The sequence below is a fragment of the Perna viridis genome, chromosome 7 (genome assembly GCF_037379345.1).
Source record: "Perna viridis isolate PV_CMFRI_1.1 ecotype Kerala chromosome 7, ASM3737934v1, whole genome shotgun sequence".
Classification (NCBI taxonomy): domain Eukaryota; kingdom Metazoa; phylum Mollusca; class Bivalvia; order Mytilida; family Mytilidae; genus Perna; species Perna viridis.
Genome location: NC_142451.1, coordinates 29,214,818 through 29,233,087, shown reverse-complemented (window position 1 = coordinate 29,233,087; position 18,270 = coordinate 29,214,818). Strand labels below are relative to the sequence as shown.

Below are 18,270 nucleotides of genomic sequence, written 5' to 3'. Positions count from 1 at the left end.
GGCTGAAGGCCATGTGAGCTATTGCCATCACTTGGTGTCATCATCATTAACAATTTTTCAAAACTCTTCTCCTCTGAAACTACTCGACCAATTTGATCCAAACTTGGTATGAATGTTCCTTAGGGTATCCTGCATAGAACTGATGTGGGGATTTTTTATCCATTGAAAAACATGGCCGCCATTACTAAAAATAGAACGCATTGGTCAGACAGTATTTTTTCGCATATGATGAGATCTATCTGCGGTCAAAAATTTTCATTTTAATCTATTTCGCCATGTTTGAGTTATTGCTCTTTTTCAACGTTTTTTGCTACTTTTAATGTTATTTATTTCAAAACTCTTCTCCTCTGACACCACTTGACCAGTTGGAACCAAACTTACTTTGAATGTTCCTTGGGGTATTGTGCATAGAACTGATGTACAGATTTTTGATCTGTCGAAAAACATGTTCGCCATTACTAAAAATAGAACATAGGGGTCAGACAGTAGTTTTTCACATTTATCTCCTAAACTGTTATGTTTAGCTAAATTCTGACATGGGAGAAAAGTATTCAGCATGATAAGATCTATCTGTGGTCAAATTTTCATTTTGATATATTAAGCCATGTTGGAGTTATTGCCCTTTTTCGACGTTTTTTTTGCTATTTTGAATGTCATTTCTTTCAAAAATCTTCTCCTCTGACACCACCTGACCAATTGGACCCAAACTTGGTATGAATGTTTCTTGGGGTATCATGCATAGAACTGATGTGAGAATTTTTTGATCCGTTGAAAAACATGGCCGACGTTACTAAAAATAGAACATAGGGGTCAGACAGTAGTTTTTCGTATTTATCTCCAAAACAATTAGGCTTAGCCAAATTCTGACTGGGATAAAAGTGTTCAGCATGATGAGATCTATCTGTGGTCAAAATTAGGTAAAAATCTGTTGACCTATGTTGGAGTTATTGCCCTTTTTGGACGTTTTTTGCTGTTTTTGATGTTATTATTTTAAAAAATCTTCTCCTCAGAAACTGCTTTACAGAATTCAATGAAAGTTTGTATTTTTGTTTTAAAGGGCATCCTTAACAAAATGACTGTTTGGATTTTTGATCTGTTATGAAGCATGGCTGCTGCTACTGAAAATTGAACATTGGGGTTAGACAGCATATTTTTGCATATATCTCTAAATAGATTTAACCAAAATCTGACTTTGGGGTAAAATTATTCAGCATGAAGAGATATATCAGTGGTCAAATTTTGGTGAAAATTTGTTGACCCATGTTGTTATTGCCCTTTTTGGATTTTTGCATACATCTCCAAATCTGTTAGGTTTAGCCAATAGCTTTCAATTGCTGAAATGATCCTTATTATAAGGCTTACAAATGTGTCCAATGAATCAAATGGAGTCAACATTGTCTGACAACTCCTTGTGAGAGTTATTGCCCTTAAAAGGCAAAAATTTAACCAGGTGACCGATTCAGGCTCTTGTTATTTCTTAAAAATTTCAATCCTGCCTTTTTTTTTCATTTTTGACCCCCCCCCCTCCCTAAATAATCAAATAGTAGGTCCCTAAATTGTTCCTTAAGATACTGGGAATTGTAGCCTACCACTTTCACTGTGTGAGTGTGCATCAAAGATAATACTACTTGATATTCATGCTTATCACCCCCTCAAATATTGGCATTTTGCCAAATCAAATTGCTTTTATTTTAGTGAAGAATGGGTTTTTCTTCCTAACAAAACTATCAATTAAGGATTATTTGAAAAAAAAAAACCTAAAAATTCTGAGGTTTAAATCTTGGACAAATGTTTGTCACTTGAAATACACAAAATAAGAAAAAAACCTGACTAATATGGATAAAAACAAATCTAAAGAATTGTTTAGTTGTAATTAAGTTATATCATCTCAAATAATCTTGCTTCATTATACACATACATATGTGATAACAAACTTCCTTATCTAAGTTTCATCACATTCCATTGAGCAGTTTAAATAGAGTTGCTCTTATAAGATAATGAACAGGGAATGACCAGATGGGGATTCCTATATACCCCAAAACTGTTTGCATATTTATTAAGGTAAATCTAAGTGTGCATTCTATGCTGCAGTGTTTTTTCAGTGTGTGTCCTTGTTTTAGTCATTGGATTAGGTTTGAGATCTCTAATAGAACAACTGTGGAACAGTTATCAAGAGAACCAAGATTTTAGCTGAAATCAAAAGATTGTAATCCAAGGACAAAGACCAGACTTAAAAAACAGACACTCACAACAAAGAACATAAAATAACCAAAGTAATACATACAAAGTAACAAAAGTAAATGAGCAACTCTGACTCCACTAAAGACTGGGAGCATGGACCAGGTGCACTGGCAGGGTTAGTGTCATCTGTTTTCCGTTTTGTTCCTCTTTTGTTTTTAGTCTTTTCTGTTTCATAATTTTTGGGGTGTCATGAGTTATGCTTCTGCACCATTTCTTTGTAAGTTTTGGGTGAGTGGCCACTGATAATATCCTGTCATTTAGTAAGTCTCACTCTGTGTATATCAGGGCTATTCTTTTTCAATCTTACTTCTTTTTGACACTATGTCACAGCAGGATCCATGGAATTTGGTAGAACATGTTGTATCTAGAAAAAGCTAATCATGTCTTGGCAGAATACAGGTTGCTTGCCAACTTTTTTGTGTTCTTTTTTAAAATTTCTCCTTTAGGTTTGTAAAATCTCAGGAGCAGATCCAAGTTTAAATTTAGTGGAGGAAGAAGATGCCATACTCAGAGAGGCAAACATTTTTAAAAACAATTCTTGATTATTTGCTCAACTAAATGAAAAGATTTGTGATTAAAACATCTTTTGCTAAATCCACTGTGTTAATAAAATCAATTGATGCATTGCTTTTCCTTGTTTTTATACTCCTACAAACCATACTTTGTCAATTATTAAGGATGGGACACACAAACCCCATCTAAATTCCACCAAATCTGTTCCTGTTTTGTTTGATACGCACTTTGTTTCTTAATTTCTGAGATATTAATAACAATTCCTCCGTACAAAATAAAAAATTAGAGTAAGGAAGTCCCCCTAATTTTCATACCTACTAAATTTACTATTCGATTTAAACAGCTTCAGGCAATGATTGAAAAATAAATGTTTCCATGGATTAAATATTTAATATTGTGAACAAAGCATAAATACCAACAATAAATGAACTATCAAAATAAATAAAATATTACAAAAAAAAAATCTAAATATCAATAAATGATAAAACAAAATATATCACTTGTGAACACAGATTACGACTGTTGGACGGTTTTTGCACAAAATATTATAAATAACAAGATTTTAATCAAATCTCGAATTATTTTGGATTTAATAAAACTAGTAAAATAAAAGATTTATGAAACCAAACCCTACCATCATGACTAAGGAGGTTAGTAATATTTTTCTGGTCTTCTTATATAACCCACCTAACTCCTTGACAAGAGGGCATGACTAATCCCATATGGGGAGTTTTGTTTCCTCATTTTTGTCAAGAATAATTCCAATTTTAATTTTTCCATTGTTTAGATAAATATTCAAAATTAAAGACAAAAACAAAAGAAAATAGTTAATGATGAATGACACCCTACTTAAAAAAAGGAAATAATCAAAGATTTTTCTTTTTAAATTGTATACTGGTGTACAAGTCCAGTACAAGTACATGCATATACTGGTAAAAACATGTGATTTCAAACTGTTAATTCAAACACCTACATACATGTATAATACAATGTTCCTTTGCATCACACATCCCCAACTGGAGCAGGTGTCCACTTTCAGCACTAAAAGTGATACTTTTAACAACCGAAACATTTTATTTGTTTGCCAGTATGTGTCAGTAAATAGACCCCACCAGATTTTCAATGTAATGTGTGAGCTAAATGAAGCCAGTTCTTTATGGGACAAGGCGTAGACTTAGAAAAAGATAAATTTGCAAAGAGACATTTTTTCCTGATGCATGTCTTACAAGAAAGGGGGGTATGTATGGAAACAAATAGAATCACACAATTTTTTTCAGCAATTTTTCAAAAAAAAAAAAAAAAAGTCTTGAAAAATAAACTGTTTGTTCTAATTATCCTCATAAACAATTGGAAATAGATATAAATCAATGCAAAATTGTTGTTGAGGAGGTTTTGTTAAACAAGTTTCGATTTCTTTTATTTTATTCCTGTTTTTTGCTTGGATGATAATTTCTCCATAAGAAATGGATCCAACTGCCTTCTTACTGCTGAATATGTCTTCACATGGGATGCATATGAAATCTAAACATTATGGACTTGAACACAGGAAAATGCATTTTCATTCTAACAGCAATAATGAGGAATTTATGACAAAATATTTGAGATTTGAAAACAGATACCTGTATCAATAACAAAATATATTTCCATAGTAACAAGATGTTTCCATGGTAAATTAACAAAAACAAACATCACACTGAAGAGATCACGACACATGTAAAACAAAAAAAAAGAAAATTTACAAATGATATGAAAATTTAAGCTAATATTGCGTTTTCAACTTCTCATTGTCAATACCCTTTATACATACACACATCTTGAGAACATGACATATTGTTTATGAAAATTATTGCAACATTTTAATTATTGTAATAAAAGGATCGTAATTGCAATAGTAAAAACACTTACTGTAAACATATGAATTTTTGCCGTTGCTAATTTTCGCACATTCTGTACCGTGACCATATTCATGTGTATCAATTTTCACAGTTTAAACAAATGATTAGTGTTACATAGACGTAAAAAATCAAATTCATGGGAACAATTTTTCATGCTTAATATAAGTTCACCCTAAAAAAAGCAAAAAATTGATACGTTTACGGTATTTGGAATTTTTAACATCACCTATGCAGGAGTCTTTAAATATTGCTCAAATTTAAAATCACAATTTTGTTTCAAATAGACAAATAAGCATACAATAGTTTCTTCATTTGAAAATATTGCATTTAAGATATTAAAGTAAAACAATACAAAACAGATTCTCAACTTGGTTGGATTGCAATATTTTGGAATTTATGTATCATCTAAGCAAGATTTTTCACAATATTGCTAAAAATTTATACCACATTTTGGTTTAAAACGACAAAATAAGTGCACAAAAATTTCTTACTTCTACCATTGCATTATTTAAATTTGTGTCAATCAACACTCCAGAGATTCTCAACTTGGAAACAACTGCAGACTGTAATATCAATCACAATCCATGGCATTCCTCTGGGTCTTCTGTTGGATTGTCTGGTACCCTGTTTTCCAAACTTTTGTTTTCAGCAGAAATATTACTGTACCACGCATCCCCATCCTGCGTATGTGTCAACCTCTGGTGGTGCTACTTCTACCGGGGGCTCTGTAAACTCACTTGCAAAGTAAAATCTGAAAATCAAATCAGATAGCAAATATATTTCTCAATTAGAGATATTTTAATTTTTCATTCATTCTTTTATTTCTATGTTCTTTTTGAGTCTTACATTGACCTTCATTAGAAAACTGTCATACCTGTTAACATGTGGCAGATTCTGCCCCACTGACCTACAGACCGAGTCATTGTAGAATTAAGTAGGTCTATAATGAGATTGACTCAAGTTGCTTTAAAATGTACAGTACTGTAAAATTATAATGGGTCTATGTTGACAAAAAATTTAGTTTCTAACACTGCAGTGACCATGTCTCATGTGGGAGATTTTGCCCCATCAACAATGTTTCATATGGGAGACTTTTATGTAAAAGTAAATTTTTTATCTAACAATACAATTATTTAGTATTTTGACCATTGACCAAACTTCATGACAAACATAATAACTTTTCATTCAGAATTGTTAATTTTCCTTTCATCTGTGGCAACATTCCTTCAGCACCTGCATATGGAGTGTTCATATCACAACTCGTACTTTATGCCAGAGCTTGCCGAAACTATGCAGACTTTTTGTATCACGCTAGAATTCTAACAAATAGGATTCTGGAACAGGCTTATGTTGCTACAAGATTGAAGTCATCACTACAGAAGTTTTATGGTCGCCATCATGAACTTGTGGATCATTACTGTGTATCCATCTGCACCATGAAAACTGATTTGTTCAACGTGTCATAGTTTTCCTTTCCTCTTTCGTTGAACAAGGACTTAACTTTTTATGAGCAACTCGGCAGGTGTTTCTAGAAAAGCAGAGGACGCTTACCCTACTGGTGCACCTGGTCCATGCCCCCAGTTTTTAGTGGAGTCTGAGTTGCTCACCTGCTTTTGTTACTTTGTATGTATGGTTTTAGTTACTTCATGTTCTTTGTTGTGTATGTCTGTTTTCCATGTCTGGTCTTTGTCCCTAGATTACATTCTTTTGATAACTACTATAACCTTGGTTCCCTTGATTATTCTTTTGCAAAATTTATGGTAATTTTAACCAAAAACTCTCCACAAATCTTACATTTTTATGTGGGAGATATTAAATATTTCATTGATTTTATGGGAGCCTCTCCCTAATGTGAAAGAGATAACAAGTATGAAACTGGCTGCAGATATTAAGACAGAATGCTGAAATGGCCATAGTTTGGTCATGTGCTTAGAAAGAAATGAAAATGGCAACCTTAATTCACAGAAAGATTAATGCAACCTGGAAGTTAATGGAAGAGCTGAAGGTAGCATATTTTTCATGGGGTAATGAACAGGCTCTGTCATTAAGAGATCTTGTGGCCTCAGGCTCTATAGAGGAAGGTAGAAATATGTAAGAGCTACTACTATTGTGAAAATTAATAAAAATGTTCTCATTCACTAATGCTACAGGAGATAGTTGAGTAAGGAGCCCTTTTTGACCACATCATTTGTGCTTTATCAAAAATTTGATTAAAGCTGATTTCTAGGTAGTACATGTAGTAGTATAGTAAAATAGTTGCAAACACTGAATACAAGCTGGTTTTGATGAGATTTATGACCTTCTCCAGAAATACCAGTATGCATTTATGTAACTTTTACAAATATCTTACACTTTTAATATTTCTGCAATTTTTAAGATGATTTTTGAGTGGATCAGAAGTGGCCACAAATTTGTTCACTCAAGATATTCTCACATGAGTTGTAACTGACAAATTTATACAAAATATATGAAGCATGAGAATGAACATGCATGCAGCCATTGTTAATGAAGCAAAAAACTGCACAAATTCCCAATTTCAGCCAAGTTTGAAGGCCATATATGACTGTAAATGTTCAAATGATTACAATAAACCAATCGAATCAACTATAAAACACATTAAGGAGTTGGAGAAACGTCATTAAATTTTCTTCAGGTAGACTTTGATTTTAGGGCCAAATTTTGTCCTTACTGGACCAACTCCTTCCACAACTTTTGGATAAAATCCATTATCTTCTCTAAATGGTATAAGATTTTTATGAATTACTAATATGCATTTTAATACAAACTCACCTAAATGTTGATAACTGGTGTCTGCCATTTGAACGTCTTACATTTTTATCCACCTTATCCTCGAGGGGACCAACAGTTTCTCCTCCAAATGTTACTTGATACTGGACTGTTTCTACTGAAAATGGTGGTACTCCTGAAATATAACCCACCAAATATGAATATTTGTTTTTTTCTTATGTTTATTCACTTAAATTGTTATGGATGTAACTTTTATTTTCTTTGCCAAACTCACACCAACTGGAGCAGCACAAAATAGTGCTATGCTCTTCTGTCACTTGTTGTTGAGTATATATGGATTCTAAATAAGTAGTTGCAGACAATAGTCCTTACAGTTCATTGGAACACCATTACATTATATACCCCTATTTGTTATGTTTAGAAGACTTAAAGTACTTCTCTGTCTAAGAATCACGCAAAATGTGTCAAAGGTGTGGCACATAAAGAAAAGGACCACAAAGATTTTATTGCATTATCCAAGTATTTTAACCTCATGACCCTCAGAAATAGCAATAAGAGTGTATCTAAAGTTTGCCTTCTTAAGATGTTGATTCGACAAGTTTACTTGAAATGGACTAAGAAAAAATGGCAGGAAAATTCACCGCAGTTTTTCCCTATATGAACAGTCAAAAAATATCTACATCACAAACGCTTCAGGATAAACTTAAATAGCTTTTTAGTTGTTTTCTAGATTACTGAATAAGTTTTACTCAAAAATGACTAAATTGGGGAAATGATATGCCACCCATTACCTGATTCTTACACAGAATGGTTCTTAAATGTTGGCACGAGTACCCCAAAAAAAATGAAATAGGCCAAATCATAACATGAGTAAAGTGGAATTGTGTTTACAGATAATAATTCAAACACTGAAATTTGCTTACTAGTACTGTAAAAATATAAACTTTTGTGGTGTACTAATTTTCGCTATATTTGGGATGGACAGAAAAGTGCAGAAAATAGTACCCACCAAATTGATTTTTAACACTATATAATGCTTATAATTTTTTGATACCACGAAAAATGATACATGCGAATATATTCACTTAATCAGGAATAATTAGCAATCACGAAAATTAATACGTTTATAGTATTTAAAGTATCTTTGTTTTAAGCAATTATATAAAAGGTATTATGTAGCAAACAAATCATGTCTAAAATCTCAGTGAATGTTTCAATATTCTCTATACATAGCCTTGTCGGAACATCTCAAATACTGGACATGTGCAGCATGTCAAGGAACTTATTGGGGCAGACTTTGTAAGGAGTCTGGACATGGAAGGCTCATAATCATTCTGTCAAAAATGATGTACGTAATTTGAAAGTTTTAGAAACATTGCATTGTACCATCAACAGTCATTCTTATAAATACAAATTGCTCCATCCCTCATAGATTAAGCCTAAAATCATATCATTCAATGCAAAAATTTTACTTACGTGTATGTGCTAGCCATTTTATTGTTCTCTGAAAAGTTTTAGAAACACTTTCAAAATGCTTGGTCCACTCTGTCTGTACAGGAGTAAATAGTCTAGTACTAAGGTTGATAGATTGATAAGGTTTTCCTTCAGATTTCTGATGAACAAAAAATGCTCGTAAAACCTTTGCGTATCTTGTTTCTATTCCACATCGTTCTACATAGTAGCACTGATTGGCATCCAACTTAGCATTGGCTGGAATAAAATAAGTTATATTTAGATAAGAGGTAAGTAACAAAGGAGAATCTGATAAATCACTTCCTGCATGGTCATAACGACCAAAAAAGAAAAACAACAGTAGACAGTAAACCAACAATTTTGGCATGTAATTTATTTTCCCTAATATCTACAAACAAGTCCCTTTATTCTTGAATGCAGGTTTAACACAAAAATAAAAAGTAGTGGCATTTAAACTGATATATGAAATGCTTTGTACAATACAGTACCCTGTATGATGGTACATTAACCCCTCTTTGATTCGTGATCTAGAAAAATATTGTAGTTGCCTAATTTGTTGTCACATGATGATGTAAGCTGCAAGACAGATCTAAAATAGTAATGCATCACAGAAATGACCTATTATAATTATTTTTTGTGAAATTCTACAGATTTTAAACAACCATTCTTACCTTCTCTCCCAAAACCAACCACTGTATTTATACTTTGTAAATGTACAACTCTTATTCCCTGCAAATATACAAAAATATCTCAATAGGTATTCATTTTCATGGATTCCGTCAAGTGAACGTATTTAAAAGCAATTTTGTGAGTACTATTTTTCCCCATTATCTGACCACCATGAAAATAATGAAAACTAATACATTTTGTACACCACAAAAATTAGTATGTTAATAGTATCTAAATTATGATGGTAATACATGCATGTATTTTATGTATCATTTTTTTTATAGATAGCAGTGATTTATTGAATATTCCCTGTGTAAAACATTTTAATAATTCAGAGTAAGAAAGAAATTCTCTGATTTAACTCTCAGATTTTTCCCGGTCAAAAAGTCAATACAAGTATATCAATATGTTGACTACAAAATTAAAAATTAATGTTGAAACAGCAATAAATTATTGAGAAAATCTATATAATAAATATGATAATCGATTGGTTATTATTTATTATTGTAAATAAGCAAAAGATAATTACTCATGTCAAGAACATTTGAAGATTTAACTTGTGTGGACAAGTTCCTCACACCCATTAAATCTAGGTGTTCTTTGGCACTTGTGATCATATTTTGGTTATTTACTCAGACATATCTCAAATCTGCCTCATTGACATTAAAAAGCTGGTTTTAAATAAAGTTGAAAAAAAAGCCCAGAGTTTTATGTTAGTCCCTGTAAACTTTGACAGCTGCTAGGTTTTATCCTTTGCACATTTACTTTTGTTACTTTGTATGTATTATTTTATTTATGTTCTTTGTTGTGTTTGTCTGTTTTCCATGTCTGGTCTTTGTCCCAGGATTACATTCTTTTGATTTCCGCTAGAAACTTGGTTCCCCTTTGTGATGCTGAATTCAAATTCAATGTTAATCTAGTGTGCTATAACCACAGCACAGCATTAGGAATACTAACCTTTTGTGATTTTAACCAGTGTCCCATTCTCTTAACAGCGTTTCTGAATGGCCCAAATCGTACAGCAGTTACAAATGTAGTGTTGATAATGTCTGGCTGTTCATCATGGTAACCTATGTGGGTATAAATATTCAGATTCAAAAAAGTTTCATCGTTCTGTTACCATGGATTTTTTTTACTTTTGTTGTCAGGCCTTTCAGTGCTAACTTGAAGGTGTGTTTACACTTATTGAAGACCTTCTGGTGATCTCTGTAAGTATTTACTATTTTGTATTATTGTTGCATTTCACTATATCTGTTCCTTTTTGCTGCACCAAAATCCTTGTACCAACATGCATAAGGGCATAAATAGTTATCTCTCATCATTACAGAATAAGTTCAAAGATGAGGACTTTAGTTCAGCAAAACAACATGAATGCACAGTTCCAATTTGCTCCATTCAAGGAGGTAGACCTAGGGAAAGGGGCATAATGCTTGAAATCAGCAATATGTTTGTATTATATTCGATTTCACCATAGCCTCTCAAGCTTTCATTTGAAGCAGAATGAAATCAATCCAAGTTACTATGATGCTTACATGAGATTGATGTAAAATGCTGAATAAAAATGTTGTTTCCCTAACCCTAAGTCTACCTCCTTAAATCAGTACAATAAAACAGTATATATTTTGACTGAAAAAATTAAGCAACTGGTAAACAATGTCCTTTAACAAAGTGGCTAACCTACTACTGAGACTTTTTATAGACTTAAAAAGAGACTTTCAAATTCAGACAGATCATTTGAGTGGCACAGAGTAAATTCTATCTCACTATTTTATTTTGGTTCAAATGTAATTTTAAAGATCCCTATCAAATCAACTACTTTATGAACAGATGAAGAGTTATTTCCCTTTATTTTAAAGTTTCTAGTGCTTTCTATGTTACTTACTTCATTTTTACCATTTTCAGTAAATTTCAAACCAACATTTATTTTATATAAAAAACATGAGTTTGTTATCTCTAATTGATAATAAACAAAATTTGGCATGTTACATCCACTGCCTGGGTCTTCCATGCATACCTACTTAACAGAATGTAAATTAGCAGTTAAAATGGCCAAACTATTGACGAATATGCATCATTCCCTAAAATGCTGTGTTTATAAGAATAGCACAAAACATGAACAATTGTAAATAGATTAAACATAAACTTGCTCATTTTAAACCCCAAGAATTTTTTTTTTAATTTTAAAATTGCCTACCAATTTTTGCATACTCTTCTTTCCCTGTTATGAAGAAGATCCTGAGACCAGAAACTTTTATGATATTTTCAGAGCCATTTTCTGTCCAGAATGTCCTCTCAGGATCAATAGAGAGAGAACCCGATGTTTCATTCTCATGGAATTCTACCTGCTCTATATTGAGTATCACACCTACAAAATAACATTCGATTTTTTATAAAAAATATATTGTTTTCAGAACAACATTGTAGACATATCAAGAACAACACAATTTCCCAGAACTTAATAGCTTTATAATGCAACAAACAGGAACAAGACAATACTAAAAAAATTATTAGTATACCAGAATTGAAATTTCATGTCATATACATGTACATGCAGATATAACAGAGAGATTTTCTTCCACTTCAAAGCAGAATTCTGCTATCTCAATTCCTGATTTTACCATCAAGTTTTTTTTACTTTAAATTTACTTCTGATATTGCCAATTGACAGTTCAGTTGTCTTAGAAGTGTCAAAGGATGCAGAAAAACTAGTTCAAGATAAGGAAAATTGAGTTATCTCCCTTTGTGATGAAATGGAAATGCGTATCATAATAATTATACCTCAAATTACAGACTTTAAAAAAAGAAAAATCAGGTTGACTTTGTATCAATTCAACTTCTAAAGGATCAAGTCTTTTATTAGCAACTGTTCTATCTGCCTGATATTCTCTATCTCAAGATACTGGCTTGATACTTAAAAATATGACAATGTTAAGTCAAGTCAACTGTGACTTTGCCAAAAAACAGAATAACATCAGTTTTTAATGTCCTTATCTGAGCTATCAGGACATCAGTGATATTTTCTGTCTTGACTTCAAAACTGCCATTACTCTGTATATCAGTATAAAGGAAAAGAGATGTGGTGTGATTGCCAATGAGATAGTCATCCATCAAATGCCAAGCAACAAAAAATTTTAAAATGTCTACAGGTCCACACACAGTCTTCAATGATCAACAAAACCTATACCATAAAGCAAATTGTAAAAGGCCCAAAAATAAATGATGTGAAACTATCAATATAAGACAAAAATCGAACTAATCTATAGAAAAAAATGTAAAACCAATAACAATGAACAATGACAACCACTGGACTACAGGTTCCCGGCTTGGGACATTCAAATAACGTATGTGCCATTTTTTCTGCTAGTTAACATACCTGGCAAAGGTTTTCTTAAAAACTGTTTGTTAAGGCTCTCAACCAAATCGTGAATTTTACTATTAGGTGAGGCTCTGACAAGACCATCATTCTCTGATGTCCCTGGCACAGCAGTTGTAAAACCAATCTGACATACTGGCATTGAAGTGTTCATCTGTGGTAGCAACCATAACCTGTTAAAAATTTGCAAAATGGACATTTAATTATGATTTATTCGGAAATCATATACTCTATGATGCAATACAATTACACACTATGTAGTAATGGATTAGGATCAATTACCATTACCCATTACTATTACCCATTACCATCACCCATCACAATTACCCATTACCGTTACCCATTACAATTACCCCAACCCCATCTATGATGCAATTACAGTTTGGAGTGCATTTGTACCTACTGTGAAAGTATCATTGTTCATTGGATATCAATTTTTTATGGCTTTAGTGGGTTCGGTAAACATAAAATTGGGTTCCTAACAAAAAGAAAAAATCCCAATCAATTTGTATGATGGAGTTTTTTAAATCAACTGATTCAAATATCATCAACACACTCATATTTTTTCACTAAACCATGAAAACTGCTACCCACGAATAAAAGCACTTTCACTGTATATAATGTTCCTTGATTTTAGAGCTAAGGCCATTCAAACTTTAGGAACATTCTATTTCTGAATTTCAGGCATGAATCACTTAAATCAAAGAATGAAAAAAAAATTGATCCTGTCAGTACTTTTAGGCAAAACCTTTAATTTTTAACCATGATGAAATTTATTACACATATTTATAGGTATTACAGATCATATGTAATAGGTTTTACAATGTTTTCAACCTAACATCACAAAAAATGCTTGACCAAACAGTCAATGAACATGTGAGGGTATGAAACATTACCTCAGAGCACTTGACCAAGTCATTATTATAACAGTCTGATTTTCGTGTTTAATAGAAAACTAAGGAATTTTCTTCATGTACATTTAGCACTACTAAATAAAACCATTTTCTGTAATGCCCTAAAGAAGATTGAGCTAACCAAGATTAGATGGAACTACTGTTTTCAATTATATTTTCATCTTCTCCATTTCGGGTAGAAATACAGCTGTATAAGTTTCCTGTGCAAACTGCACTGTCTTCCTACATTTTTATGACATAAAGAATCTAAAAACACTAAGAATGCAATACAGAGAGATCTAAGACACCCAAGGATAAGATTTCAAGTTTCAAGGTTCGCTAAGGGCTGGCCATTTATGTTGCATTGTTTTACCCTAAGAGATAGTGAAGGGTTAAATAACGACATAAATGGCATAAATGAGTTTTTGTTATTTCGATTCTAATAGGACTAGTTTCTCCATATTTTTTAATAGACGCAGCCTATGCATTGCAAGAAACTTTCGTCATGCGTTTATCACTTTTTTACAAGGGCTGTGGTCTAAAGAGCTTTGAAGCATGTCATATTAGAATCTTTTACTTACTTTTAAAATTAATTATGTTATTAACTTGCACTAATTCAGAACACCTTGAATACAGAAGTTCCTTTGTAATTACAAGATACCGTATGTTTTTTTACAATGATGTCACAAGCATTGTATGTTTTATCTCATCCATAATTGAGGAAAGGAAATCTCGCATTAATAAAAATAAGAATAAGAATTCCATTTTGTCCAGTGAGATATATGTAGTCCACAGTACAAGACAGGCAAGCTGGGCATTTGTGCTCGATTTAACCAAAACCAAATTTTGTGGTTTGGCCTACCCACAAAACAACAAAAATTGGTACCCCATGAACAATACTTTCACAATTTCATACCTCAAACCTGATACAAATCTAGTAACACCATAAGCAGATTCCATATAAACAGCAGCATCTTGTTCTGTATTAAAGCTGGAAGTTACATTAAATGTGATGGTTTCACACTTCCATAGGCTATACTCCTTGTTCTGCATCAACCACTCATTAGCTTGTTCTATCAGGGAACTTTAAAAAAAAAAAGCAACAAAATTATGACTTTTTTGTCCTACTCTACCATTTACTAATGCATGTACCTGTTTTGGTAAATGTATTGATGTATCTCTGGTTGTAATGGTCATTGGTCAGACATTTTCAGATACTAAAGAAGAAAAAGATGCACATTTTACCTCTCCATTGCACTGTATCATAGGTTATCACATACATAAATGCTTCTTACAATGAACAAATCAACAAAATTTATCGCCGATGGATTAAAAAAATGCACTTGTAGTATTATTTGATAATTTTGTAATTAGTTTTGTGCACATGCATTTCAAAGTATTCTACATATAAATATATGCATTTCAGAAGAAACATATAGGCAAAGGCTGTCTGGTAGTAGTATATAAGAATTCCAAGTAATATATAGCATGAAACATCTAAACTAAAAATAAAAGTTCTATGATTTATCCCCCTATATGATACCTACAATTTTGCAAAATATTAGAGAAATTAGTATCTTAATTCAAATTACAGTACTTATCATATACATGTAGCATATGTACTGTACAGGATGAATAATTGGAAACTTGAAACTCCATAATGTAACTTTTGATTATTGTGAATTCAAGTCAGTTTTTTTTTTCAAAATAATAAAAACATCGCAATAATTCCTAAATTTACAGTAGTTTTTCATAGATAAGACCAATATCTAAAAATCATTGTAAGAATGTCAGTACACTTTACCTAAAATTTGTATACACTGGGTCTGTTTGAAATTCTTCTTGGCTTTTGGTTGGTAAAAAGTCAACATAAGTAATTGGTGGTATAGTTTCCTCAATAGCTGCATCTTCTTGCATAAATACTGGATTTGTGACACCATTTTTTATGTGATCATTTGCCTCAGTAGAATCAACATTTGTGTGCTTTTGTGAGTCTGTTTCTGTTGGTTCTTCACCATTTTCAGTGTTTGCAGTACAATTTATTTCTATAACAGGGCTACTTGTTACTTCCTGTTCCTGCATCTGCTCTTGTATTTGCTCCTGAGGTTGTTCCTTAGGCTTTGTTTCTGGGACATTTGGTAATTCTATTTCCTGTGTGGCCATCTTTTTTTTTATCTGTTCAGTAGAAAGCATACATTGAGAATATTCAAAATGATTTTCATGCCCTTTTCAAATTTACATTATAGGCAAATTATGCTCAATACAAATTCATGCACATTTTATTAGTTGTTGACCAATATTACTTTCAATTCCTCCTGTCCTCTTGACACGATGTATGTCTGAGGGCAATTAAATATTCTTGTTTTGTCAAAAATTAAATTCTAACCTTATTGTCTTGGAATCAACATATCAATTGTATACAGTAATGTGAATGTAGGTACATAGATAATACAGCAAAGTGGAAAAAAGAGGCAACACCAGATAAACATGAAAAAAAAATGTACACAAACCTTACCCTCACTCTCCTACCGAGTACCCATACAATCAAAATATAAACACAGTCGTCAAACAGGAAGTTTATATTAGTTTTGAATATATTTGATACCTATATATAATATTGTAGGCACATACCTAAATAAAGCATCTGTCAAAATATTGTCAAGTGGTTATGACAAGAAGTTGTTTAGAAAACGAAAACATTGTGGACTGATGAGCTAACAAATGGAGCGATGGGCAAATTGTATGCTTACTAAATGTCTCCTGTAAAAGGGGGAGGGGAGCAAAGGCACAACAAGAAATAATATGATTCTAAAATCTTTAGTCACATGTGCAATCAAATAAGTAATCAGTCTTGGAGGCTTACGCCAAATATAAACATTTGATTAACAAAATGCCTCAACAACATCTGGACTATCCCTGTATGAAATCATAGAAAGCATGATTTAATATATTGTTTTGGTGCCAAGAATCGACTACAGCTGAAATATATCTTAACACAACAAAAACTGCAGGGTATTAAGACGTTTTTACCAACAATGGCAACAAACTGGGGGCAGAAAAGGAAAATGATCGAAACGCTCACCTCAGCTTCTTTCACCACAATTACTTTAACTGGTTCTTCTACGCAGTTAAACGTGTTCTGGCTTATCATGTGAGTGTGAATTGTATTAATTTGGTCTTAAATTAATCAAAAGATTTGTCGTAACAGGTCAACTGACCACCCGTAACTAACAGAGACAGGTAAACAATAACAAACTTACTCAACCATAACATTACCTGTAATTATTTCGTATAGATATTGGATTTACCTAAGGCAGCATTAATGTATTTTGGGTTCAATTCAAAAATCAACTCCTTTTTTAATTAGCATATCAAAAATTTACACGCAACGAGTAAATTAAGAACTTCACGTGGCTGCTTCCACGTTTATTTGTTTACGCTTGACAATCTTTCAATCCTATCATTTCTTTTCTTAGTTCAAAGCATAAGAAAGACTAGGATCACGAGGCTCTTAATGGAATCTAGTCACGCATGATTATAATTAAGCTGATTGATTGATTGATTGATTGTTGGGGTTTAACGCCCGAGCAGCAATATTTCAGCTATATTCAGGCGATGAACATGAAGTGAATGATAAAATGAACATGAACTGTTGATGAATTGAAAAATGGGATGGGACACAGGGATGATGGGGTCGACAAATGTTGATTGCCACTGGGGCACACAACCCAGTTGCTCTGTGGGCAGAGCGCCCTAGCCCCCAGCTGAGGTTCTGAGCACTATTTAGTCGCCTTTTACGACAAGCTTAGCGCTGCTGCAGGCTTATTCTTTTGACACCCGGACCTACACGGGGCCTGAAGTTTGTTAGTTGCATGTACATACATTCACCCATATTTAAAGATCAGTCCATGTCTTTTGTTATAGTAACCAGCGGTTAACTCTGGACGCACCTCCATGTCTTTTGTTATAGTAACCAGCGGTTAACTCTGGACGCACCCCCCCCCCGAAATTTGTGTAGGTATGGTGCTTTATGTATTTTGAGGGCAATAAACCATTAAAAACGGTATTTTGGGGCACCCCATGCATTTATACATGAGAGCAATTCATTTTCTAAATCCTACAATAAACAGCCTTCACCTTAGTGTGATGTTGTAAGAGTATATCTTCAATGGGTGCCAACACTGTAGGAGCATACTTTAAATTGCAAATGAAGTAAAAAAAAATGATGAAAAAAAACTACAACTCAAAGCTGAATATGGCCATTTGGGGGCACATTCTAAAATTATGAGGATCGACAGCATCATGCAGGCGCGGATCCAAGGACTAGCGTGCCGGGTGTATGCCCCTTAAATAGGTAAAAAAAAAACATTTTTCACCAGAAGTTTCACCTCATAATATTTTTTGCCTTGCTTTGCACGCTATTTAATCCAATGAACGCCCCCCTGAAATCAAATCCTGGTTCAGC

The 18,270-nt window shown here is 32.8% G+C and overlaps 1 protein-coding gene across 3 annotated transcripts; it reads right to left on the bottom strand.

Moving 5' to 3' along the window:
• Positions 1-3,124: 3,124 nt before the first annotated feature.
• LOC148612175 (uncharacterized) lies at positions 3,125-17,235 on the bottom strand. 3 transcript variants are annotated; one of them, XR_015924344.1, is made up of 11 exons: positions 16,888-17,056; positions 15,610-15,980; positions 14,722-14,889; positions 12,913-13,085; positions 11,734-11,904; positions 10,497-10,609; positions 9,542-9,599; positions 8,874-9,107; positions 7,440-7,572; positions 5,141-5,400; positions 3,125-5,016 (listed from the first exon to the last, which is right to left on the bottom strand). XR_015924344.1 is itself a non-coding variant. In XM_088593381.1 (10 exons), the coding sequence occupies exons 2-10, from the start codon at positions 15,966-15,968 to the stop codon at positions 5,307-5,309; spliced, it is 1,503 nt and encodes a 500-aa protein (XP_088449507.1). In that variant the 5' UTR covers positions 15,969-15,980; positions 17,082-17,235; the 3' UTR covers positions 3,125-5,306. The 3 variants fall into 3 exon arrangements, 2 of the variants coding, with proteins under 2 accessions (XP_088449507.1, XP_088449506.1); XM_088593381.1 differs by lacking the exon at positions 16,888-17,056 and adding an exon at positions 17,082-17,235 and having other exon boundaries at positions 3,125-5,400; XM_088593380.1 differs by having other exon boundaries at positions 3,125-5,400.
• Between the last annotated feature and the right edge of the window lie 1,035 nt (positions 17,236-18,270).

Bases quoted from the DNA above. Each gene is read 5' to 3' on its own strand.
- LOC148612175 (XM_088593380.1), bottom strand. From the start codon at position 16,956: ATGATAAGCCAGAACACGTTTAACTGCGTAGAAGAACCAGTTAAAGTA. The intron at 15,981-16,887 runs GTGAGCGTTTCG...TCTACTGAACAG, and splicing joins TTGTGGTGAAAGAAGCTGAG to ATAAAAAAAAAGATGGCCAC. The intron at 11,905-12,912 runs GTATGTTAACTA...GTTATTTTGTAG, and splicing joins TTTAAGAAAACCTTTGCCAG to GTGTGATACTCAATATAGAG.